This window comes from Xiphophorus hellerii, chromosome 7 (assembly GCF_003331165.1).
Source record: "Xiphophorus hellerii strain 12219 chromosome 7, Xiphophorus_hellerii-4.1, whole genome shotgun sequence".
Taxonomy (NCBI): Eukaryota; Metazoa; Chordata; class Actinopteri; order Cyprinodontiformes; family Poeciliidae; genus Xiphophorus; species Xiphophorus hellerii.
The window spans coordinates 14,623,357-14,648,274 of NC_045678.1; the positions used below are offsets into that span (position 1 = coordinate 14,623,357).

The 24,918-nt window shown below is 38.3% G+C and overlaps 2 protein-coding genes across 5 annotated transcripts in view; both read left to right on the top strand.

Annotated features, from left to right (window-relative positions):
- Window positions 1–13,609, top strand: part of gja5a (gap junction protein, alpha 5a) — a 47,675-nt gene extending 34,066 nt beyond the window's left edge. The window contains exons 1-3 of one of the 3 annotated variants that reach the window (XM_032567981.1): window positions 182–427; window positions 6,825–6,879; window positions 10,443–13,609. In XM_032567981.1, the coding sequence (XP_032423872.1) occupies window positions 10,468–11,607 (1,140 nt within the window). In that variant the 5' untranslated portion in view covers window positions 182–427; window positions 6,825–6,879; window positions 10,443–10,467 and the 3' untranslated portion in view covers window positions 11,608–13,609. Of the gene's footprint in view, window positions 1–181; window positions 428–6,824; window positions 6,880–10,442 lie in introns of those variants that run through there. The other 2 variants (XM_032567980.1, XM_032567982.1) reach the window with 2 other exon arrangements.
- Window positions 13,610–14,726: 1,117 nt separating this feature from the next.
- Window positions 14,727–24,207, top strand: acp6 (acid phosphatase 6, lysophosphatidic). 2 transcript variants are annotated; one of them, XM_032566826.1, is made up of 12 exons: window positions 14,727–14,867; window positions 15,101–15,276; window positions 16,338–16,569; window positions 16,652–16,780; window positions 20,089–20,219; window positions 20,319–20,398; window positions 20,847–20,934; window positions 21,136–21,268; window positions 22,280–22,380; window positions 22,462–22,554; window positions 22,634–22,799; window positions 22,886–24,207. In XM_032566826.1, the coding sequence occupies exons 3-12, from the start codon at window positions 16,345–16,347 to the stop codon at window positions 23,015–23,017; spliced, it is 1,278 nt and encodes a 425-aa protein (XP_032422717.1). In that variant the 5' UTR covers window positions 14,727–14,867; window positions 15,101–15,276; window positions 16,338–16,344; the 3' UTR covers window positions 23,018–24,207. The 2 variants fall into 2 exon arrangements, with proteins under 2 accessions (XP_032422717.1, XP_032422716.1); XM_032566825.1 differs by lacking the exon at window positions 15,101–15,276 and having other exon boundaries at window positions 14,728–14,867.
- The last annotated feature ends 711 nt before the right edge of the window (window positions 24,208–24,918 follow it).

Sequence of the window (24,918 nt, forward strand, 5' to 3'; positions counted from 1 at the left end):
CGGAATTGCCATTGATCTCCGAAAACAATTCCACTTCCTCCCCGTCTGCTGGAGAATGCTTCCCAGCAAAAAATAGAGCACCAGGGATGTGAGATGGAAAAGCGGTAGATGGGAGAGGAAGAGGAGGAGATGGAGGAGGAGGAAGAGAGGAAGAAGGGAGGTCCGAGTGGGGGGGCGGGGAGGAGGGGGATACACACTCTCTCTTGTGATGCCCCAGCTATTCTTCTGGTGTGGACAAATAAGTCAACGCTCAGATGCCACTGCTAAAACCAGTTCCTCGTGATGTTTCTTAGAAGAAGGTAGCCTCACTTACAGCGCTGCACTCTTCATCTTCACCAAGAAGTCAAGAAGGACTTGATCTCCTCTCGTCAGTAGACGGGTTAAGGACCTTCTACCTGAGAGGAAGTCAAGACAAGCAGACCCGAAGGTAAGTTTGTCTATAAATGTGATGGATCTCCATTTTGCGAAGCTGTAGAGACCGGGGGACTCTCAGACATTGCTGCCAGATTGCGATGGAGTTTGTGAGGTCGGGGATGATTTGTTGATGGAGGCCTGGGGTTTGTTAGAGTCGCCGTCCTCCCTGGCAGGTACAGTTTTCGACCTGATCGCTCTCTTCTGTCTTTATAACTCTCAACAAAAGACTCAAAGAGTCAAACAAAAAGCAGCAATGGGGACATTTAAACCGAGAGCCACCAGCGATGTTTACTTAGCAAATGATAGATTTGAGAAACATTTTGTCAGGATTGTCTCATGATTTGACAGCCGAAAATGAAATTTAGTGCTTTCACATTGCTTTTGATTCATGACATGGCAAATAATAGTAAAAGATTACTACTATTACTACTAGTACATATAAGTAAATTGACATTTCTTACTTAATACTTCTACGTTGGGTTTCTAGCTCAGTTTTATTTAACTTTTATTGATTGAGATTATTTAGTTCGAATTAAATTTTATCTGAAATCATTTAATCTGTTTGCTTCCATTTTCCTTCTTTGACTTGAAATTGTTTATTTACTGCTTCTATTTGTCTTGTTTTATTGTAGTGACAAATGAACATTTGTTTTATTCCTCTTTTTATTATTTGTGAAATTAGTTTTAACAATTTTATCACAATTATAGAACATTTACTTGTTTTTTAAGGTTGTTATATTTACCTTTAATGTCTCCATATCATCATTAACTTCCCAATTTCACCTCAATTAATTACACACTTCTTTACATTTTATTCTTCCCCCGGGATTTGTTTTTGTTTATTTCATTATGCTTTCAAGATTTCTTGTTTCTGTTTGTCTTTTTTTTTAATTGCACTTTGTGATAACCTGATCAACCTATATCTATAAATACAGATTGATTGATTTATTAAAAAGAAAATCTTTGTATCTCTCAACAAAAAAAATAATCTTTTAATTTTATTCTTGTTACATGAACAAACATAAGATAATCAGCGTAAGTGTTGATTTATAGAAAACGATAAACAGTTTAGTATATATATTCAAAATAAAAAAAATTTACATTCTTAGATCAGCATAAAGGATTCAATATGTTCAATATAAAATTAAAGGGATTAATTATTAAAATTACCTTTAGTCAATATTTTATAAATCTGTTATTTTATTTCCTCCACAAATTTCTGTAGTTAAACAGAGAGAAGAACTTTAATGAAGGAATTGAAGGGGATTCTGCAGTTTAGCAAAAGTATTATCACAAAATAAAGTGTTTTACTCCAAAATACATTCATGGAAACCTTCAACTAACAACTTGCTTAATTTGAAATTTTCAGGTATTGTGAACAAAATGTTTTTAAGAATCAAAACTTTATGTACCATAAATATTTTTTTGCTGTGGTTCACATGTCACATATTTTTGTCCCTTTTTACATTAAATATCTTTAACTTGTTTATATGTTGCAATGTTTGTAGCACCATTTCCCGGTGAAGATACGAAATAATCCAAGAGTATCTATGAAACACATCAGCTTAAAAAGCAGATATTTAACAGAATAAATGTCATGGTAATTATTAATTTTATCATAACGAGTTGCAGCATTACACTCATTTAGAGATGTGGGTCACTGACCTGGAAAGGTATTTAATATTTTCATTTGAAAACCAAATTGTAACATACAAAAAAAGGGTAAACTACAATGAATAATTTTGCTTTAATGAACCGTACAGATGAATACAGGCTAAACACTAAAGCAACGTATAAAGCATAAGGGCTTAGACTTGGATATTTTAATTTTATTGATGTAATGACCTGGTGCATCGCATTTAAACTGAATGTGTAGCAGAAGATGTTTATGTATCATCATTCTGGTTGAAACACATTAAGTAATCATGAAAGCAACAGATCCGTGGTCGATTTTAATCTTGGCGAGACTCAGAAATGTTTCTACTTTTTTAAAGCTTATACTGGAACCGCTAAGACTAAAACACCAGCGTAAAACCCCCTCTGTCAGTGCAGTACAGATATAAAGAATATAAAGAAAAAGGGAAGATTTGTGTAAATGTACCTTATGGCTGGTGAACTAATACAAATTGTGTTCATTGCCAGGGATGAATGTTTTATATCTGACTACAGTGAACAGATAAAAATGGATGAAATTGTGCCAAACATTTAATTTGTTCCCCCTCCACAAATAGCAGCTACAAAGAAATTTCTTTTGGGAGCGAGTTCATCCAAACGTCCCGCACATTAAACACCTCTCAGCTGTCTGCTCTAAATGTTCCAGTGTACTGCCATAAACAGCCAAACAATAGATCATAACGAGGCCGTGGCTTTGTGTAAAGCGGTGGGCAGATGAACAGCCGTAGAGCCATGTAAGGTAGCAGGCAGCATGTTGGCCCGCTAGCTTCTGCTGGCCTGACTGATGTATGGCAGCCTGGATGCTTGCTGGATGTGTGGAGGGTAGCAACAGGTGACTCACATTAGAGGGAACCGGTCTCCCCCTCATTCTGCGTTAGATCAACTTTCTAGGTCACTCAATCCCCAACTCCCTGCTTCACCAAGTCAATACAAGCTAAACTTAAACATGCTCATTGTTGACTGTAATCCTCCAGAGAAGGATATACACGCCACCCTGCAGCCCAGCATCCAGACAGCTGCTGCACTTTTAAAACTGAGCAAGTGTTAAAACTGTGCTTTAAATATAGAACTACGGGACTTGACGCATGTGCTACATGCAACTTTGACAAAAACCAAATTGAACATATTTTGCAAACAAAACTAAAAAAGAATGATGTCAGTCCCTCAAAAAAAAACAATGTCTTAGTCTGAAAATGACAGTCTTGTAATGTTAAAAGCAGAATCAGCCAGAACCCAAAACACAGACACAACAAGAGGATGTTTCACCAAAAGTAATTGGTGTAGAAGGGTGTGGTACACTGATTGAGTCAGGGATGGGAGATCCACAGGGGCCAGGAGTCCAGCCGGGGGAGGGTAGGGGAAATGGACATGGGGAGGTCTGGGGGGGCAAACAGACGACAAGGACAAAATCCACCAACCAGAGGCTGAGTCGTGAAACGGTCCAGGGTCATGCATGGGAGGGTCTCAGGCAATGAAAATCCAGTAACCAGAAGGCAGGATTCAGCAACAAGACTTCCAACAGCAGAAGGATTAGGCAAAAATCTGTGGTTAAAAACAGCCAGGATCAGAAACTAGAAAACTCTTTGGAACATGAGACAACAAGGCTTGAAAGCTGTGACAGTGGCAACAGACAATCTCGCACTGAGCTGGTGACGGAGCAGCTGTTTAAATACGGACCAGCTCAGTGCAGGTGAAGGCAATGAGCAATCAGCCCAGTCAAGGCAGAGCTGAAGTGCTGAAGTCATGACAAGTCTGGATATTTCACATCCTCTACAGAGCTGTTGATGTATTTTCAAGTGAGATTAATGAAACCTTTTAAGTTCAGGGAGCTGTGGCTGAGATAAAAAATGTTTTAAAAAAATCAGGAACCCATGCAACACTGAAGCTCCAAATTAAGCTTTGTACTGCAAAGAGACGAAATATATAAGGATCTACAGTGGATGCCCAGTATTTGCAGAGGTTAGGGAGCACATATGCTTACAGATAACTAAGATACTTTAAACTACCTCTTCAAAGTCTTACAATGGCCTATTTTAACAGTTGAAACACCAAATATACCTTCATGTGCGTTAGTAAGCAGAGTGGAAACTGTCTTAGCACAACAGCAGAACCTAATACTTATGGTTATTCTCATTTCTTTGAGCTATAGCCAATCAGCGTTAAGGAAAAGGAATGATGCTCCTGGATTATCCACTTTGCCAAAATCAGCTAATAGCATCTCAAGAAGCATTGGCACTCATGCTTCACTTTCCCAAGCTGCATTTTGTTTCAAATATTCTAAATATGCTCCACAAAAAGAATCAGTGTGCAGGTGAACACTGTACAGCAAATGGTGGTTGATCCACTGTATTTACAAAGTAAAAGTATCATATTCAGACATAAACAGCAGCATCTTATGAAAACAAAATGCTGATTTTATCTCCACGGTGCCTTACAAATTTGTTAATTCCCCATAAGCTACGTAAAGCATAATGCCACGTTACTTCCACAAAATTACACAAATGTGTTTTATTGAAAATGTTTGTCTTAGACCGACACACAATGCTGCATATTTGTGCAGAAGAAGGTAACTGATCTTTGCTTTATCTTGTTTTTAGCAAAAAATAATAATAACAATAATATAAAAATAAATAAACAGAGGTTTGAGGTGTGGTGTGGAGTTAAAGCGGGATGAAATTATAAATTTATATTTATGTGCGAGGAGAATGTGTTGTGTGTGAGAAGACATTCTTTTGTAATCAACAAGAGCTTGTAAAATATGCTTTTTGTGTGTGCAGCATGTTTAATCTGTTTGCAATATTTTGGCAGAAAATTACCTCCATAAAAAGGACTCAAAAAACATTACTGAACATAAAGTCAAAATTGATATAAACTACATCAGATTTGAATGTAACATGCATTTATTGGTTACTGTCAGTCTACAAGTTTGAGTTATCTTACATTTCGCCTCAATCAGAGCAATTTTCTGAGGTAAGCTTGAAACAAAACAATCTAAATTTACCATCCATTGTAAACACCTTTTCCTCCTCTGATTGCAGTCTAAACAAGCCTGGACAATTTGAGACAACCCAAGGAATTGTAAACAATGCCATCTAAATGCCCGTGTGTTTAAAAGGATGGCATAAAGCAAGTAATGTATTCCAGTCTTTTAAGAGGATCCTGAGTTTGTCAAACATGGCGGGTCAGCGCTGAAAGGTGCAGAAACATTCAAATCAGCCTTGTCACTGTTTTGCACTTGTGCCCAAACTTATAAGTTATGTGGTGAGTTTATTCTTAGTTGACAAGTGTTAGAAATCGCAGCATTGCTAATGCCTCTGTTTTCTTTTGCTGGAAACCAATTAAGTTACAGCCTGTCAGAAAGAACTTTAAACCATTGCTCAGTGCTTTGCTGGGTAGTCATCTAAACATAACCTGAAGGTGGTACAAAATTGTCTGCAGGGTTTCTCCAGCCTTGTTAGTGGCCTAGCTTTCCAAATTCCTGAATCCGAGCCACTGCCCTCTAAGGCAACAGTGAGGAGAGTCCAACAGGCTGCAGGATTTATCGTTGTTTTGCGAGGAGGAAAAGGCACGTGGCATTTCTCCAGTTATGATTGCATCGAGTCAGATGAGCAGGAGCGGTCACGTTTGGTGACTGAGTGAAGTAGCTGTTTTTTCTCTTGTCACCTCTCTGATCTGGAGTCCACACCAGCTCAGTGTCGGCGCAGACAAGTTTCAGACACACACAGTTGAGTTTTAGTTGACCTCCAACTAATTAAGAGGTGAAATTCCATGTGCTTTCTCATTTTTATTGTTCATTTGGCTCTTTAAACTCGCAGTCAACCTTGACTTTATTTTCAGTTTAATTTAGAAATACGTCATAGGTGCACAGTGCAAAATGTAAGACAACTAGGTGCATTTTGTATGAGAAATTTACCCCCTCACCAAATAGCTCATTGCTTCTCTATTACCCTCACTGTGATTCTAAGTAAACCTGACAAGGATGATTATATGCAGGCCAACCAGGCTGCTCGGCAAAGGGCACGACGGATCACAGTAAATCCCTGGTTATTACCAGCTGCACAGGTATGACGGACAATTAGAAAGTGCTTTTTACACTACAAAAATAATTACTGAAAGAGATTGACTGTAACCTCTGCCCCTTCTCACGTCTAGTCACCCTAATGCTTTTGTTTGGCGGAAATCATATTGTTTTAGATTGTTTCCTTTGAGAGTCAGAACGGCTCAGTCAAAGCAGGAAGACACTGACAGGTCTCCCTAGTAAATTGTCTGCTTATTCCAGGTACAACTTAGTGCACTCTAGTATTTGACTGTTGTGTGATAACTATGTTGACTAAATTTAATATTAGGACAGTGCAAAAAAGTTAGATGGTCTTGTGTAAGAAAAAAAGACTTTTCCATAGTACAGTGCGTTCCAAAAAAGTAAAACAAAAGTTGACAACTGGATTTAACAGCAAAGCAGTTATTAATGTCACTACTGCCAGAATACTCTGACATATTGACTGTTACTTGTATAATGATGATGTTTAAAGAATTTGTTTGCATAGACTTGTTAAATGTTTCCATATTCTGGTGCTAAATTTGCTTTATAGATCTGCACAAACATCACACAGGTTATTGTAAGGTGGTTAAATAGTCAGGCTATCTACTCAGGTAACCAGCCAGCAGTTAGTTTGCTTAATAGATGAGCTGCTTTTTGGGTGTTTTTTTCAAAACACTCAAATGTTTCTGTTTTGCAGGTAAAGGAAAAGACATATAGATATCTTACAACCATCTGACCACCAGCAGCAGCAGGTGAGGGAATGGTAGTCCACTGTTACTACCCCAAAGTAGCAAAGCATGTTATTACCCCATGCGTCCAGAAAGAACTGTGCCTCTTATTTTGTGTAATTATTTAAATTTCTACTGTGTCTTATCCTCAACAGATACAGTAGTAACTCTGTGTTTTCTCAACTGAATACCCACAACTAGGGACCTTTCGAATGTGAAGATGACTTAATTATTTGAAAGAAACAACCATTTATAATCTAATTTGTCCACCAGTATCTTGTGTCCTTTTGTCTCACCTTGTTACAACTTAGGTCAAGATTTTTTTTTTTTTTAAAACAAAATTACTTTCCCCAAAGACCTTTCTGACCCAGAGGACAAGAAGTTTATCTCAAAACTGAATTTGTGCTTTTCCAGGCGGCGACGTTTTGTTTGCATGCTTCACCCAGGTGAGGGAAGCCTGTTGTCAGTATCAGCTGATAACAGCGTTGGCTGTTTTAATGTGTAACCTCCTGCCATTGTGCTGGCTGGAATCTCATTCCCTTCCTTCAGCTCCGAGCCTGTTTGTGATTTACTTCCAGTAAAGATCATCAACCTCATCCGAGCAAGGCTGTGAGCCAGTTCCCCACAGCTTGTCGCAGGTAGTGGGTGTGTTCAGGAAACAAAGCAGCAGACCAAACAAACTGTCCTACGTTACGCACTGGTTCACCAAACCTGACCGGGGTTGAAGTTTAGATGTTTATGCAAATGTTTTCATAAGTGTGACCTATTTCCTCCTGATTTTCTCAGGTTGCTTTATATACAGCAACCTCCAAATGTACTGGCACCCTTTATTGGCTGATGTAAAAGAAAGTCCTCAAAATGAACCTTTTCTGTGTTGATTTGGCCAAACATTTAAACAAATAACTTGCTGGAAGACTACACCCACACAGGCCACACTACAGATAAGACGCTTGGGGCAGACCGATGAGAAGTTGAAAGAAACTGGATCCAGCTCACTAACCACTAATACAAAACCAAAAATCCATTTGCATTTTCAAAAATCAAATCAAAATCCAGAATCCTTGATCCAAAAAGACTCAAGCCAGTGAGAGAGCAGATCCAAATAAATTTAAATGTGCATATCCAGCAAAGACAGGAGAGGTTAAGACTTTAAAAAAGTGATCAGATCCACAGGAAGAGGAAGATTCTCTTGGAAACAGATCACGTCGCACCATTTTGTCAAGAAAACAGCTTTTGGTAGGAGAAAGTAGGTTTTATGAGCAGCAGAGCAGGTGAAGTCAGTCAGGGAGTGAGTGGTGTGTTCATGGCTGCAGGGAAAGCTAAGAGACTCAAACTGTTACAGGTCCTTATGCAGCTGATAAATATACCTTATACTGTCTTTCACATTCTTTAAAATGGGAATAATAATAGAGTAAATGTGTCAGCTTTCATTTTGGAACAAAAATCTGCAACCATGGGTTTTGTTTTCCTAGCGAATAAATCAGTCTCGTTTAAAATGTCGGATTCCTGTTAAGAATCTTTAAGAGATAATACAGCTGCAATAAAAGCTGAATTTATTAGGATGGAATTGCTGATGGTGAAAGAGAGATGGAAAGTTGGTTGTGTTCATTCAAGAAACAACCCAGGACCAAAGTGTTGCTTCCAAAAGAAATCACCATTAATGGATCACTTCCAAGAGTTAATAAAAGAGAACATTAACTCTCTGCTATATATTAAATTGTGTACCATTTTCCCACTTTAGACGCCATTAAAGCTTTTTAATAATGTACACATTTTGTATAACCACACCAAGTACGGTAGTGATTTAAAGTGGGGGTCATGTTTTCACGCTTCCTCTCAGCTTTTACTTTCTTGCAGCTCATCCATCACCGTGAAAGCCACAAGCGGCCACACGTACATGCGGCATGTAGGCGTCAGAGGTCACCTCTCAACCTTTTAATGATGTGGGGGGCTGGAGGTTACCAGTGGCACCAATAAAGCTGTCTGTTGAGCTGCCTTATAGGGTCATTCTCAGCTGAGAGCTTGTCACTGCCATGTTTGGGTCTCGTGCTTCAGCTACGGCATGTTCTCACGTACCGTTTAAGAGGTTAGATGTAGAAAACTGACTGACGCGTCGAGATGCGGATCTGTGGGAGGCTCGACGCACAGAGGACATTAAAGCTGGCACTAATGGTGATCTGCCTGCCTGCAGCTCAGGCCAGGTCACAACTGTAAAGGACAGAGTCTTCGCTCTAGCCTTGACTTTGCCTCTCTCTCTGCCTGCCTGTCTCTCGTGCACAAATGAAATTGAATTATTTCTCTTTAACTAAAAGTATTAAAGTGGATATAAAAAGTCTACACACCCCAGCAGCGGTGGTTCTTGTTTCTCTGTTAGCACAGAGAGACAGCTGCTCCCATGATGCAAATATCCACAAAAAAAAAATCTAATTTCTTTGAATTTCACATTTGATGCTCTCAGACACTTTAGCTAAAGCAAATTAAGTCACCGGCTAGCTTAAGTGCTTATCTCATATAAGAGCCTGGTCTCCATAGCAGGAAGTAAACACACCAAAGCATTAACTCCATGTTGACAAAAAACACAATTCAATCTGAGAAGAAGCAAAACCCAATCATGATGCTGTCAGCAGTGTATTACACTGTAGACATGTCTTCTGATGACAATACAATGTTATTTTTACATCTGACTTGCCTTTTTAAATAATACAAGTGCAAGTTTAGCTTCATCAGACCAGAACGTTTTGTCCTAGATGGAGATTTAGGCAAGTTGGGAAGAAAAGTCTTGGGTCTTTCAACCCTAGACAGATGGAGAATACAGGAGATTGTTGTCACATGTAAACCACAACCTGACAAAAATTGCCAAAGGTTCAATAGGCAGCCTCTAGTGTTTATAAGAATTATCTTGAATATCTTAAACATACCAGCTTATTTCATATACAGCCTAGTGTGTCCTGCAAAGTGGGTTGTTTTTGAGTCTTTCAGCAAATTAATGGTCTAATGCATATGTGTCAAACTCAAGGCTCTGGGGCCAAATCTGGCCCCTCATAAGTTATCTTGTGGCCCTCTAGACTCTAGGAGGACACATAAAAATAACTTTCAAGATAATAGATGTGCTTAAATATTATTTTATAAATCAAATCAAAGCCGTTTTTATCTGTATGTTGCCGAATTATATAGTTAAATATTAATTTCAAGAACTTTTACTAATTTATTTATATTTTAACAGTTTGTTAATAGGTTGTTTTACCAACACATTCTACCACGACCAGCCTCTGAAGACATTTGTGATCTCGATCTTGATTAAAGCTGGACAATTTTTCCCCATGTTCTCATTTCTTACGTCATAAAAACGTATTGTTTTAGTAAGGGCTTTTTATAGCCACTGTATGTTATTTTAAATGACTCCTAGCCTTCCTTGACTCCACTCTCATGGGAAATTGGTTGCTTTCATTCCAGCATATCCAGTCCTCAAGCTTTTCACAACCCGAGAAGCTATTTTTGAACATATGATCTGACACACAGGGCATTTCATTCAACAGGAATGCAAACTTTATTTTTCTTTTTTTTTTTTTTTTACTTTCTCATTCCAGGTGTATCCTTGGACTTTGAGCAGAGATGGGAGACTGGAGTCTTCTTGGGAATTTCCTTGAAGAGGTCCAGGAGCACTCCACTTCGGTCGGGAAGGTTTGGCTCACCATCTTGTTCATTTTCCGCATCCTGGTCCTGGGCACGGCGGCGGAGTCGTCCTGGGGCGACGAGCAGAGCGACTTCATGTGCGACACCCAGCAACCCGGTTGCACCAACGTCTGCTACGACAGCGCCTTCCCTATTGCCCACATCCGCTACTGGGTGTTGCAGATCGTGTTTGTCTCCACGCCCTCACTCATCTATATGGGCCACGCCATGCACACGGTGCGTATGGAGGAGAAGAGGAAGAGGATGGAGCAGGAGGAGAGGGAGGCTAGAGGGGACGATGGAGAAGACCTGCAGAAGGAGAAGGAGTTCCTCCAGCAGAAACAGAATACAGCTGAGGGGACAGGTCGTGTCCGTCTAAAAGGAGCCCTGCTCCACACTTACATCCTGAGCATCTTGATCCGAACAGTGATGGAGGTCACCTTCATAGTGGTGCAGTATCTCATATATGGGGTATTCCTCAAGGCGATGTACCTCTGCACGACCTGGCCTTGTCCCAATGCCGTGAACTGCTACATGTCCCGACCCACAGAGAAGAACATCTTTATCGTCTTCATGCTGGTGGTGTCTGGCGTGTCTCTTCTGCTGTCCGTGTTGGAACTCTACCACCTTGGCTGGAAGAGCGTCAAGAAGTGCGTACGCAACAAGACGTTGCAGAAGAACAACCATAGGGCTGTGACAGTGGCCGTGTCCACAGGGTTGGAATCCAACAAACACCAACAACCTTCCGCCTCTTGCACCCCACCCCCGGATTTCGATCACTGCCTGACCGCGCCGAGATCCATGAATCCCATGACCTCCATTGCCTCCCACCCGTTCAACACCAGGATGGCACTGCAGCAGAACTCGGCCAACCTGGCGACCGAGCGGCACCACAGCTGTGACAACCTGGAGGACGAGGAGGACTTCTTGAGGATCAGATACGAACAGCTGCCTGCAGAGCTTCCCAACGGCTGCTCGCCACTGCCGCTGCTCCATTCAGGCTTCCTGAAGGACAAACGACGCCTGAGCAGGACCAGCGGCACCAGCAGCCGGGCGCGGCAAGATGACCTGGCAGTGTAGGTCCAATATGGGCCAAAGAGTGAGGATAGAAGTATCACTTACAAACACAACTCTAACAACTTGCAAAAGTATTAACCCAAATTAGACATTTTTCACATTTTGCTACATTACAACCAGAACCTTGTAACATATTTTCTTAAATTTTTTTGTGATGAACCAACACAAAGTGATGTGTGATTGTGAGGGAAAGGAAAATGATTCATGAAATCTTCACCCACACCAGCTGCATGCATCTGGCATCTAACAGCTTTCCATAGAGACTAACATATTGTTCATTGATCTTTGCAAAACATTAGGCCGACGGGGTCTGTGATCTTCAAATTCAAATGTTTTGCTAAATATCTTAATTATATTAAGATTTATGCAATTCTAACACCTGAAAAGGTGTTAGAATTGTTGAATAGAAACCTTCAACAACCTATGTTGAAGGTTTTTTGCCCTGCTGGAAGATGAACTTCTAACTCAGTTTCAAGTTTGTTTTTCAGCCTCTAACAGGTTTCAGGTACCTTCATCGTGTAAATACCTTCTTCTACCCCTCAACTCTTAGCGGTATATTTAATGGCAGCATCATCCTGACTTTTCCATAAAGGGCAGTTCAGTGCAGCACTTTATTAATAGTCGTTCTCTTATCAGACTATGAGCTGGGACTCTGCGGCATTCTCTGATGTACCTGATGACATATTTTACATATGACCTCTGGGTAGTAATTATGTGAATTTCCTGGATTTTATTTAGGAGTACAGGAGAAAAATGCTGGTGAAAAAGAAAACAAACACTTCAGATTTTTAATTGTAGAAGACTATGAAAACCTTGAATCCTTTTCCTTCGACAACATGACTCTGCGCTTCTTTGTGTTGGTTAAGCTCATGAAGTCCCTATAAAACCTGTTGAAGTCTGTGTTTGTTATGTAGCAACATGTGAAAAACATCCAGGAGTAATAATACCTCGGCAGAACACAGTGAAAGATGTTCTGTGGGAACTTTAACAAAGGGGACAGCTGATTAAAGAAATTCTCATTTGAAGACACACTGAAATCTGTGAAAAGACTCCATAAACGTTATATACGAATGCTGTCTGAACGGATAAGCAGGCATGTTTCTGTGCTTGAATATAAAAATGGTAAATAAACTGCAAAAAGAGATTAACACGAGCAGGGTAACAGGTGTGGTACCTGACCATTGCACATGCTTTCCTTTATTTAAAACTAGTGAAAGCAGGGCAAAATTGTATGTTTGTGAAGGATGTAGGGTGTGTTTTTTCTTTTTTTTTCTAATTAAATAATCAAATGCATCTCAGTTATTTTCTGAATTACATTTATACCTTTTACTTAAATACATAATTTTAACAACTCTTGAATTGGGTAATGTAATTAATAAATCGAGAAAGAGTTATGGCATTAACTGTGAAATTTTTTTTATATATATATTTGCAAAAGAAAATAAAAAGTGCCTTGAAAAGTTAAGGAGGATTTGTATGTCTTCACTGCAAATAGATTTTTTTATGTGTCTTCTACTAAATCAATTGCACTACATTTTTAGATTTAAAAAAGACAAACAATACTAACTTTTAATGTGTGAATAAAACCGTGACATATTTCCTCTATACTAGCGAACGTAATGTGAGAATGTAGCTTCTTGTTTTGTCTATTTAAAGTTATTCAGAATTAATTTTGGAAGATATGGTCCTGCTGATGTGAAGCGTAATGAGCAGGTTTAGCCACTAGGTGGCGACAATGCACTTGTATTTTTTTTAGATGGTGTCCTGGATTCATTGATGTAAATAGTTATTCCAATGCAATATGTGTTTAATGTTTTTGTTCTTGAATACATTTTGCTTCACAGTCTAGTTTTATACTATATAGAGAATAATTGTGGAAATAGATATATTTACAGTCAGACATTTGAAGATTATGCAACAGAATTCAGTACATTTTATTTTGTTCTTTCACATATTCTGTAGTCCATAACAAACCAATAAACCATCGTCCAGTCAGTGAGTTCAATTTTTGTTGTCTGGTTCTTTGAAAAAAAATAAAATCATTCTTAGATTCCATTCACAGATGTGTGGTAAATTCATAAACATAGTGAAGTCAGCTGGAAATAAGAACCAGGAGATGCAAACACCAGCTGTGGACGTTCTGCTGTCACAGCTCAGGGCCTGAAGGTGCCAGACGGAGGATCATCAGTGATATTTACACAGAAAGCATCACTCTTTCTCTCTCTCTGAGTGTCTCTCTCTTTCTCTCTATCTGCCAGGAGCAAGAGTGTACAACTTAACTTAAGCTCAAAAGCTGAACATGGAAAAAGGATATTTATACTTGTAATATTTATACTATTTAATTTGTGCAGCAAATTAGCTGTTTCCTTTTCTCTCTCTGTGTGTTGTTGTTTTGAAACAAAGAAAGAAATCTAAGTGTTCAAATTTATGTCAGAGTGATTGTAAGCATAATAAGTAGATGCTCCTGCCAGCATTTTTCATTTTAAAATTTTTGTTCTTGCTGTAAACAGAACATCAGACACACCCACAGTTCAGGGTAATACTTCAAACTGTTTTAACATATGTACACAAACTATTGTGTTAGATTCAAAAGCTTTGTATAAAATAATTTGTAAAAAGAAAATAAAATTGAAAATGTGTTTATTCTGTATGGATTTATTGGGTTTTTTTTAAACAAAAGTTATGTTTTACTAATTTTTCATTTTATTTTATTTTTTTATTTCAAGCTTATATTTTAGTGTGTCTGACTACTTTTTTCCTACAAAATCAATTGTATGTTATAAGTTATCAGTACTTGACTGACCTTTATACCAAATACGTTTTGGTATAAGCTTACTTGAGTACGTTTGAGAATGAACAATTACAATTTTTACTTTTATGTGAACGAAAACACATTGAAAAAATCCTATAGAACGATTAAAAAGCAAAGTAATAAAAAATAATCCCACCAAAATAATTTCATTAACATGTACACATAGGTATATCCTGTAGAGGGCGCCGGCGCACCTTCTTGCATCTGTACGCGCTCTTGACATCTTTGAAGAAAAAGATGACGCATGCTGGTCCACTTCGGGAAATGTAGTTTATAGATCCTTTGAGTTATGATCACGGTCCCTGTAAACTGCCTCATACTTGCCTACACTTCCCGGCGACATGTCTACCGGTGTCCGCCGGTATCCTGTCCGGAGTTCCTGAGCGAAAGTGAAGTAAAGCCGGATTTTATATCGAAGGCAAAACAATCAGTTCACCACAGCGTTCAAAAAGTAAGTAATTTGAGTAGAGCCAGCTGTGAGATGCCTTATACTGCCACTATGATTTACTCTACTAGTGTTAAACCTCCTGTGTCATCATGTGATGCAATGGTTTGAAATACTTATTGTGTGTTTGAGCTCAGTTTTCGTAACTACAGGATTAATTTTGGTGTGACTTTGTGTTGAAATAGTGTGTGTTGGCTAACTGCTGTGTAAATAGTTATAATCTTACTTTATTCACCCAGGTTAATATAAATATTTGATGAGAGAAAGTTACGCCCCCTACCGTTGACTTATTTACACGTGAACTTTCATGTATAAAACTTTCCAACACCATAAAAGTCCACAGCTGTGGAAATTCACGGAAGTATTATTGCTTCAGAATCGCTTTCATTGAATTTGACAGGAAATTAAAAACAAGGTAGGTTACTCTTAATCAATTTAAGAAAATTATATATATATGTATATATATATATATATATATATATATATATATATATATATATATATATATATTACTGGTTTTGTATATTGTGTAAAAATGAATGTTTATTTGTAAATAAGGAAAAACTGGTAACAGCATATGTTTTGAATTATAAATTTATATATTTAGAAGTGTCTTATGATTAGTTATTGCAATGTAGAGATCTGTTTTTAGACACGAGTCACCAGAGAGCTCCAGTGGAAATGTCACTTCAGGATTAAACATTGATTTTTACGATTATGTCTGTTGTCTCAGTATTCATACACCTTGGACTTTTGTCTTGATTGAAAGAAAGGTAAAGCTCAAAAAATATATTTATGATTGAAAATATATAACTATTTTCAATTTATAACTTTAAAATATATATTTTCAAGTTCACAGATTCTGATCAGAATTTACATCTGGACTTTGACTATGCCATTGTAACACATGAATATATAGATTTCATTGTTGTTCTGGCTGTACATTAAGGTTTGTCATCCTGCTGAAAAGTGATAGATTTTTTTACCAAGTTCAAGTTAGTGCCAGGCAATTAAACAATAACATTTTTTTAATGAAAATCAAAGGACAACAAATGTAGGTTTAAAATTCAATGTTAGACAATTCACAAGAAGAAATTTAAACTTGTTTTGAATTATTTATAGTATAAATAAGTATTCAGAAAACATATTTTTGTTCCATTAAGTCCGCCAATGTTTTAGGGACTTATGTATTTAATTTCTGATAATATAGGAAAACAAAGTAAAGTAGTTATTATTGGTTATTTTAATTTGTTGTTTTTTGCCTCTAGTTTTGACCCTAGTTTAGCTCCATCCGTCTTTCCACGGTGATGTGGAATATTCGCTTTCATGTAGGCCACAAAGTTCAGCTTTGGTCTCGCCTGATCAGAGCAGCTTCTTTGACATGGCTTTCTTTCAATGGCTTCCACTTTACATCAAGGCTACATAAAGATTTTTGGAGTTCATGACTATTTGCTGTTTTTTGTTCTTTGTTTGCAGCTCAGCCATGAGGAACCTTTTGACCAAAGCAGGCTTGTTTGGCTCGGTATCAGTGGCCTTTGGCACGATTTGGTGGTCACAACAGAAAACCGAATCGAACCCGATCACTTCAAGCGCAGCCCCAAACCCAAATGATGCATGCCCTGCTTCTCTGTATGAACTCCAGCTGGTCCAGGTCTTGTTCCGTCATGGCGCTCGGACGCCGCTCAAGTCTATACCGGGTGTGATGGAGGTAACACTCTGCTGGTTTCTCTGGATTCTTCTGGTCGTCCAGTTACATCTTGTTATTTATGTGTTCATGTCTGACTTTAAAGGCTCAGTGGGCCCCATCGCTCCTAGAGGCCCCACCATACACACACATCAACTACGTGGTGACGGATCTTAAGGGAGGACCACAGCCTCGATCTCCTTTGGAGGACAACTATCGGAAAAACATACTGAGTGTGAGTAGGTATTCTTTACATTTTGCTACAAAGCTTGTTTCGGTGTGTTAACTCACACAGAAACAGTAGCAGTGGTTGATCCACTCTAGTCATATTACTTACTCTCATCCAAGTCACAACATGTAAACTCAGTGTTTTCTCTAAGGACACATATTCATGTTTGGGCTGAGGATTAAACCATCAGCTGGTAATAAAGAAACTGCCCTCCCACAATAGAAAGATTGCTACATGCTCACTGTTTGTGCTGGTATGCTAACAGTCTGCACTATGGGTTCCTCAGTTTACCAAGTCACTAAGAATAGTTACCTAGATGTTTGACGAAATCATTTGTTAGCTGGAATCTTCTGCAGATTTTTTTTTTTCCTGACTGGTAGCCATTTCCAGTATCGGTCAAAATTAGGTTAGATGAAGCACACTGACATTAGAAGCTATTTTAAAAAGAAAGCTGCATTTTCTATGAGATGTCTGAGGTTTACTCAGGTGGGAAAAGGCAAACTGCACCAATAAATAACCTTCACAAGTTAACCAGAAGGCCAAATGTAGTACAGCAAATTTAGTTTTAACAGTTTGGCTGAATTTAATTCTGCTGAATTTAGAAAAGTTGAGACCTTTTTGAGTTTTAGTAATACTGGTTGCCAATTTAAATTGCTAAATAGTTTCTTACCATTATTATTATTATTATTAGAATTTTGAATATGAGTAACAAGTGGGTACTACTGCTTTTTCACTTGTCTGACATACATTATAATGAGTAATTGGGGTGCAATAGCTAGAAAAAAAAATTTTAATGGTGGTCTTACATCTTCTTTTAACATAGCTGGGAAATATCTGAACCAACTAAAATCAGTAGTCAGGTAAAAGCTTTCAAGTGGGCCCCATTCCCAGGGTTATAAAAATCTGAAAACAAAAAGCTGAAAAATCTGAAAACAAAAGGATTTCAAAGGATTTGCTACAAAGATAATCAGAAAAGTAATCATCATCCTAGTCATTTTGTGCATTTTTAAAAAATGTAGCTCAGAAAGCTTTTATTAACATAACTAAACTTTTTCCAGGGTAATTTACAGGACATGGCAAATAGCCAAATTCTGCATAACTTTTTTTCCCATTATTATTACACATGACTTTGCTGAATGACGCAGGCAGGAAACAAGCTATAGAAACAAATTCAGACACTTGTACCATCTTGTACATGTGCTTCCTGGATATAGTTATGTTTTTTGGGGAAAAAAAATCTGTTTTGATTAAAAAACAATAGGATTAGGTTGCAAAAATATCAGAATATATGGATAAATCTTTGTGAAAAATGACTGCATCTGCAGTCTAAATTGCTCAGGTTAGATGGAGTATGTTGAGTGATTTTAAGTCCAGAATAGCACTTTGATAATAATTTTACTCACTGATTCAATAATAAAGTTATCGTCTGCCTGTTACAGTCATACTGGTTGAGCAGCCAGTCCACCTATTCAGCAACCCAAAAACCTGCTGGAGCAGTTTTGATAAAAAGATCAAAACATTTTGTACCACAGTTAGTCAGGACTTCTCCTCTTCACCATGTCATGTCTGACAGGGATAGATATAAGGGGAAAAGCCTTAGTTTTTGGCGTAATCACAAAAACTAAGATATAACTGTGGCAAGATGAGCTTCTCTCAAGAGATATTATTTCCTATTCTGGCGAATGGAGTGGGCAATAGCTGAAGTTGGTCTCATGGTATCCCCCTCGATGATGTCAGCTGCCAAGTCTCACATAAAGAACACGACTCTTTCAGCTGTGTGGAGGTAAGGTTGGAATTAGGGTTGGAGTTAAGGCTTTGAAGGAGCTCTAATTCCAACTAATTTCACCTCTCCTTCCAACCCCAACTACAACCTTAATTACAAGTCTAATTTCAACCCTCTTTCCAACCCTAATTGTAACACTCCTATCAACCCCCCTTCAAACCCTAACTACCAAATCTCCTTCCAACCCTAATTCCACCTCTCCTTCAAACCCATTGGATTAGGGTTAGAATTAGACTTGGAAAGAGGACTTCAAGGAAAGTTGGAAGGAGTGTTAGAAATAGGGTTGGAAGTGTATTGGGGGTGGGGGAGGAAGTGGAGGAACTCTAGAGTGTTCCTTCACTTTTGAGAGTAATGAACTTTTAACTTTCATTTTAATGAGTTTGGACAAACATAGGTTGGTTTACAATAAACTTTTTTTGTTCACATTCTGAGCCAAAGGGTGAAACATGCTTCATCATAAAACAGTTCTACTTTAGTTTTATTAGACCACAGGACGCGTCTCTAAAATTGAAGGGCTGTGTCCCTGTGTACGTCTGAACATTCCCATTATGTCTATGCTTGCATGTTTGAACAGATGAACTCAGCACCTTTGAGCTCTGGATATTGTTCCCAAAGATGGACCAGACTTGTGCAGCTCCACAAATCTTTTCCTGACATCTTGACTGATTCTTTTCTTTCCTCTTGTGTGAAACAAGAAAACAGTGTGTGGAAGGTGCTGTCTTGAAATGCATCCAAAGGTGTGACTCTAACGTGTGTTTTTATTCCGTGTATGTGGACTTTATGTTTGAAAAATCCACATACACTTTGTTTGAAATTCATGCGAAATTTACAAGTGCATAAAAACTTATTTCTGCAACAGCCTTCTGCATGATAAAAGAAATGCAGCTGTAAAATCATCATATTAGTGGTGATATCATGTGATATGCCATATTTCCCAAGGACTATTCTTTCTTTTTCCATCTGTTGCCAACAGAGCTAACTACTCTGCCTTCATGCGTGCCGTCATGGTAACCCCATGCTAAATTGGCATGAGCATGAATCCGTGGCTCTCAAAATGTATTAGTCACTTTTTTATTGAAATTGTTCACACATTGATTTCACAATAACTGCTGCGGTTCAATTATTATGTAGCTCTACCTCTGATTTACTTCTTCCCTTACTTGGTTCATCAATTGTATAAAGGGTTCCCATAACTGGAGCAACAAAAAACTATTTATCATTGAGGATTTGTAGTGGGTGGATGCACAGTCTTATTAAAATAAAAACGGCAGAGGACCGAGCAGACAGCCCTGAGTGACAGCAGTGGTCAAAGTGATAGTGCTGCTGATGTTTTGGGGGGTTTTTTTCAATTGGGACACTATGGCTTCTCTTGATTAAGACGTTCAGATTCCAGAAACAATTGGCAGTGTTCAGTGTGAGCCAAAGTAGTCCTGTAATAAGTCTTTTAGTCACAACACTGAACTGTTTTAAATGCAGTATTCAAATATCTGGGTTAACCTGTGTATGTGACTTTTTTTTTTCTACTTTAAAGGGTGGCTCCTTCGCTGGTCAGCTGACCACATTAGGCATGCAGCAGCTGTATGAGCTGGGTGAAACGCTGAGGAAGAAATATATAGAGGAGACACCTTTACTCAGTCCCACCTTTAGCTCAACGGAGGTCTAGTAAGTAATCATGAAGATTTTTAGATTAATGATTAAATGTGTAGCAATTTCTAAACTGCTGTTATTGCTTAATTTGTCATTTCTATTTGTATTTTTTAGTGTGCGCTCCACTAACATTGTAAGGACTATTGAATCTGCCAAGTGCCTTATAGCTGGACTCTTTAAACAAAAACAGAAAGGTAGACATCTGCGCATGCATGTTAGAAGATACATAATATGGAGAAGTCTGGAATTAGATTTAAGTTATTTACTGATCTGGACAAGAATGAATAAAATACTTGTTTTTCATATAGAATTATTTTCTATCTGATTATCTTAAATATTCTTTCATCCTTCTTCCTTTTCTGTGTCTTTTCCTTCACTTATAAATCCTTCTGTGTTCTTCATGTCTTCTGTAATTGGTTCCTTGGATTCTTGAGTTTTTTCTGTCCTTGTCTTCTTGTATTGTCATACATTCATTCTATCCCTGCCCTTCTTACCTTTCATACATTCTTTAATCTGTTCTACCTTGTGCCCTTAAGCTTTTACTTAATTGTAACTTTCCTTCTTGTTCCCTTACTTCCTTGTGTTTTCATTTTCTCTGTCATACATCTTGACCATTTTTTTTCCCCCCTTCTTGATGTGTAGATATTGTGTCCATCCTAACAGAAGAGGCTGAATCTGAAATTCTCTACCCTAACTATCACGGTTGCAAGCTGCTCAAAGTCCTCAGCCAGTAAGTCCAATTTTCCAACCTGCCACAGAGCCGCGTCACTCTCAGGCCATTCTGTGCACCCAAACTGGAATCTAGAATAATGTGCAGTACAAAATTATACACAGACTGGAGTGGAGGTGCCTTGACAGGTTGTCATGGTGTGTCTGTTTTTCTCCGCTGACATTGTGTGTGTGTGTGTGTGTGTTTTTTTCTTCTTTGCAGCCCCCGCTGGGCTAAGTTGTCCACTCTGCCTGGCATCGCTGAAGACCTGCAGAGCATCCTGAGTGCACTGGGGATTGCTGCTCACCAGCACGTCGACTTCATCCTCATTAGGGATGACATGGTTGCCAGAGAGGTGACACTGTGACTCTGTGATCCATGTGACTTTTTACTGAGTCTCACCACAGGCTTTTCAGTCTAGAGGCAGTTATTACAGACTTACCTCAGTTTGCACACTTACTAGCTGCTGAATGTGTTGGTGCAGTCCAGCAGGTTTTTGGACACTTGCAGATTGATCATTTATTTGTCAGCCATAATTGGGAATGCTGTTGAGCTTAAAGTCCAGTTATTGTGACAACCAAGAACTAACAAAATCAGTAAAATCATCAGGCAGCATGGGATCTATTTCCGTGGTTGTGTATCTGAATTTAAGAATTTAAGTAGTTAAAACCAGAACATGTTTTTTTTTTTTAGATGGTCAAATAAAGTCACAGCTTTCACGGGCAAACTTTGATCAGTCATTACAGTTGCCACATGTAAATGTTTCTGTAGCCATTGTAAGGTTTTCTTTTATAACTTTTCCTTTTTCTGTAACAACTTGGAGAAGTTAGTGAACATTAGTGGTTATGGGTGGTGTATTTTATGTATTTCTTGGATGTAGGTTTTAAGAATCTACACATGGGCATGCATAATGAAATTTATTTGAGGTTTTTACCATAAAAGATTTTGGAAAGAAGTCTGATTTAATTACCTAAATTATAGGCCTTTGAAACTCATAAAAATCATCAGATTTTTCACTGTAGGCTTTAAAAGTCATTTTGCTGTAGCTTAAATGTATTTTTTTAATGGGTATTTCTGTATTCTCTGTGTTTTGAGAATCCTCAAAGGATCTTAAAATGGCTTATTGTAGTTTTAGGAAGCTAAAAAAAAGTCACATGAATGTACATTTAACAAATGTAGTTGGCTAAAATCTGTTTAAATTGACTGCATGCTTTCTTTACCCAGAATAGCCAAAAGGTTGGCAGTATTTTTTTGTTTGAAGAGTGTCTTAGATTAAAGTTACAATAGTCTTAATGTGAACTTTGAAGCACTGTTTTACTGTATATTAATGCAACAATTCCTCTGACTTGAATTTTTAAATCGTCAGGCACACGGCCTTCCCAGCCCGCTGGTTCTGAGCTCCTGGAGGAATAAGGTGGAAGAGCGAGCTGTGGACATGATGTGCAGCCTCTACAAACCTAACAAGAGGTTAAAACAGTGATTTACATTAAGTGTGCCCATTATGGTCATTGAGCCATTTTTAAATCCTAAATGCTGTGTCTGAAACAGAGAGGCGCTGCAGCTGTCGGTGGGACCCCTCTTCCATGTTCTGTTAGAAAACATTGAGAAGAAACTACAGGACAACTCGGCAGAGGCGAACAGGTTGGACACCTCATGATGGACCACGCTCACGTCTTACAGAAATTATATCAGTCTTTTTAAAATATTACTCTCTCAACAGGAAGTTATTCCTGTACTCGGCTCATGACACCACCCTTATCCCGTGCCTCATGGCTTTGGAGATCTTTGACATGAAGTGGCCTCCGTACGCTGCCTCCATCACACTGGAGCTACACAAAAGCCGGCAGACGGGCGATGCCTTTGTGAAACTCTCATACATTGGTCAGGTAAGGAGCACAAGAAGTGCCTCTAAGTAATCCAACGATGTTCACGTCTTTTTTCATCCAAGTCAAGTTTGCTTCCTTCTCTTCAGGATCAACACATACCAGGTTGCAGTGGAGTCTACTGCCCCCTGCAGGAGTTCAAACAGGTCCTCTCTGCATACTCGCTAAGCTCTGAACGCTACAATTCTCGTTGCAACAGCACAGGACTCACTGAACCCTGATCTTTCAAGAAACACAAAACCACTCAACTTTAAACTTTAAGTGTAACTCAGGCTTCCCTTCATCCAATAACCTTAGTATCACACATAAGTTAAAAACTTGATGATCTTTAACAATAAATCTAGTTTTAATTATTTGAATAAGTTTTACAGTGTAGTGTTTACACCAGGTGCTCTCGCTAGCAGAAATGTTTTGCATTGAGTCATTTGTACCTGCTTCATCATCAGTATAATGTTTATAGACTTTAACCAAAGGGGTATTTCACTAATTCAGTGATGTTCCAGTTGAGTGTATTTGAGGTTGAATTTCACATCATTGTTATTCCAAATAAGCCTTTTATGTATATTTTTTTCTGCTTAGAATCATTGCTGTATTTCCTGTCTTTCCTCTGACCCTAGAATACTTTGATACACAGCCGATTTTACGGTCGATTCAATAACTAGTTACTGTGGCTGCAAAACTAGCTCACATCATCATCCCTCCTCCATCATGCTTGACAACTAGTTTGAAGTATGGTTACTTAGACACTGTTAGATTTTTGACATCCACTTTGATCTCTGATATAATTTTATGGTTCATTCAAATTCAGCTTTGCAAACCCAAGTAGAGCTGCAATTTATTTTTGATAAAGAAAATACTTTTTCTTGGTAAGACACAAACTTACTCGGATTTTTTTTTTTTCCTGATTGTATTGTCCTGAAGTTTTACACTTGAAATACTGTCTGCAGTCTGTAAAGTCTAATATGGAGCAATCTTTGTAATTTCTACATAATCATGGGAGAAATGCACTGGGATGTCTGCCAAGCTGTCTTGTTTTACACTTGCGAAAATGCTGGTGTTTTCCTCCTGCACTTGTTAGTGTACAGCTAAATCTTAAGGCAACAGCATTGTTGTACATTGCCCTTGTGTGTCATCAAAGCATTATTGTCCCCCATGATTACAGCTTTTATTCATCAGGGAAATATATAATGTAGAAAAACAAAAAGTGAAATGTTACTAAATGGCTTTACAGCACCAGTAACAGTATATTGAGTGAACACTGACTTAGATGAACAGATCATTTTGATATTTTTGACTGTTGCTGTGAAATACCTTTTATTCATGAGGTGAAACTTCTTGTGACATGCCGTTTCAGCTTTAAATATCAGGTTTGGGTGAGCGAAATAAAAATACAGATTTTATTCTATGTTGAGCCTGATTTTCGTTTCTTTTTTTTTTTTTTTTTACATAATAAAGGTTAATGTGAGGAGCTCTTTTGGTTTAAAAAAATAACATGGATGCATTCAGTTGCCTACAAGTCAAATTTGCCCTTTGCCATTTCATCCCTTTAAAGAAACCCATCTCTATCCTTGTAATTAAACTTTTTGCATGTCATTTGAGCTTTTATTTTCCATGATTTAATGACAGAAGTAGTCGTACAAAATTATTAAATTGTACAAATTTGACTTAAATTTTCTGTGGATATATTCTACTCCATTCCCACTTATTTTGAATCTAACCCCTCTGAAGGCCAATAAAATCTTTAAATGAAAGACATGAGGAAACATTAATCCAGGGGTGCCCAAGTCCAGTCCACAAGAGGAAATGAGTGGCTCGTTACCAGGCTTCTGCAGAGCTGAATGACATCTAAAAGCTGCAGAATAGTGGCTCGTGAGAACTCTACCTGGGCTCCCCTGCATCAAATGATCACACTTCATCATAACAGACTATATTGTAAAATAATGTAAATTGTTGGCTGTCAAAGCAGGTATGGACTGTCCCATTGGCAGGTACAAAGTGTCTCGGTGAATGGCCAAACTGGCAATACCTGTTCAAATGTGTAACCGTGTACAAACATATTCCACAGGTCTGGTTTGGCTTCTTCTATCTTTCTTCTTCCTCCATGATGCATCCCCTCATCAAT

What these genes read in the sequence shown, in the direction of transcription:
- acp6 (XM_032566826.1), top strand. Translation starts at nt 16,345, where the DNA reads ATGAGGAACCTTTTGACCAAAGCAGGCTTGTTTGGCTCGGTATCAGTG. An exon ending in CTGCTCAAAGTCCTCAGCCA is followed by an intron (nt 20,935 to 21,135) that starts GTAAGTCCAATT and finishes TCTTCTTTGCAG; the next exon opens with CCCCCGCTGGGCTAAGTTGT. An exon ending in AACTCGGCAGAGGCGAACAG is followed by an intron (nt 22,555 to 22,633) that starts GTTGGACACCTC and finishes CTCTCTCAACAG; the next exon opens with GAAGTTATTCCTGTACTCGG.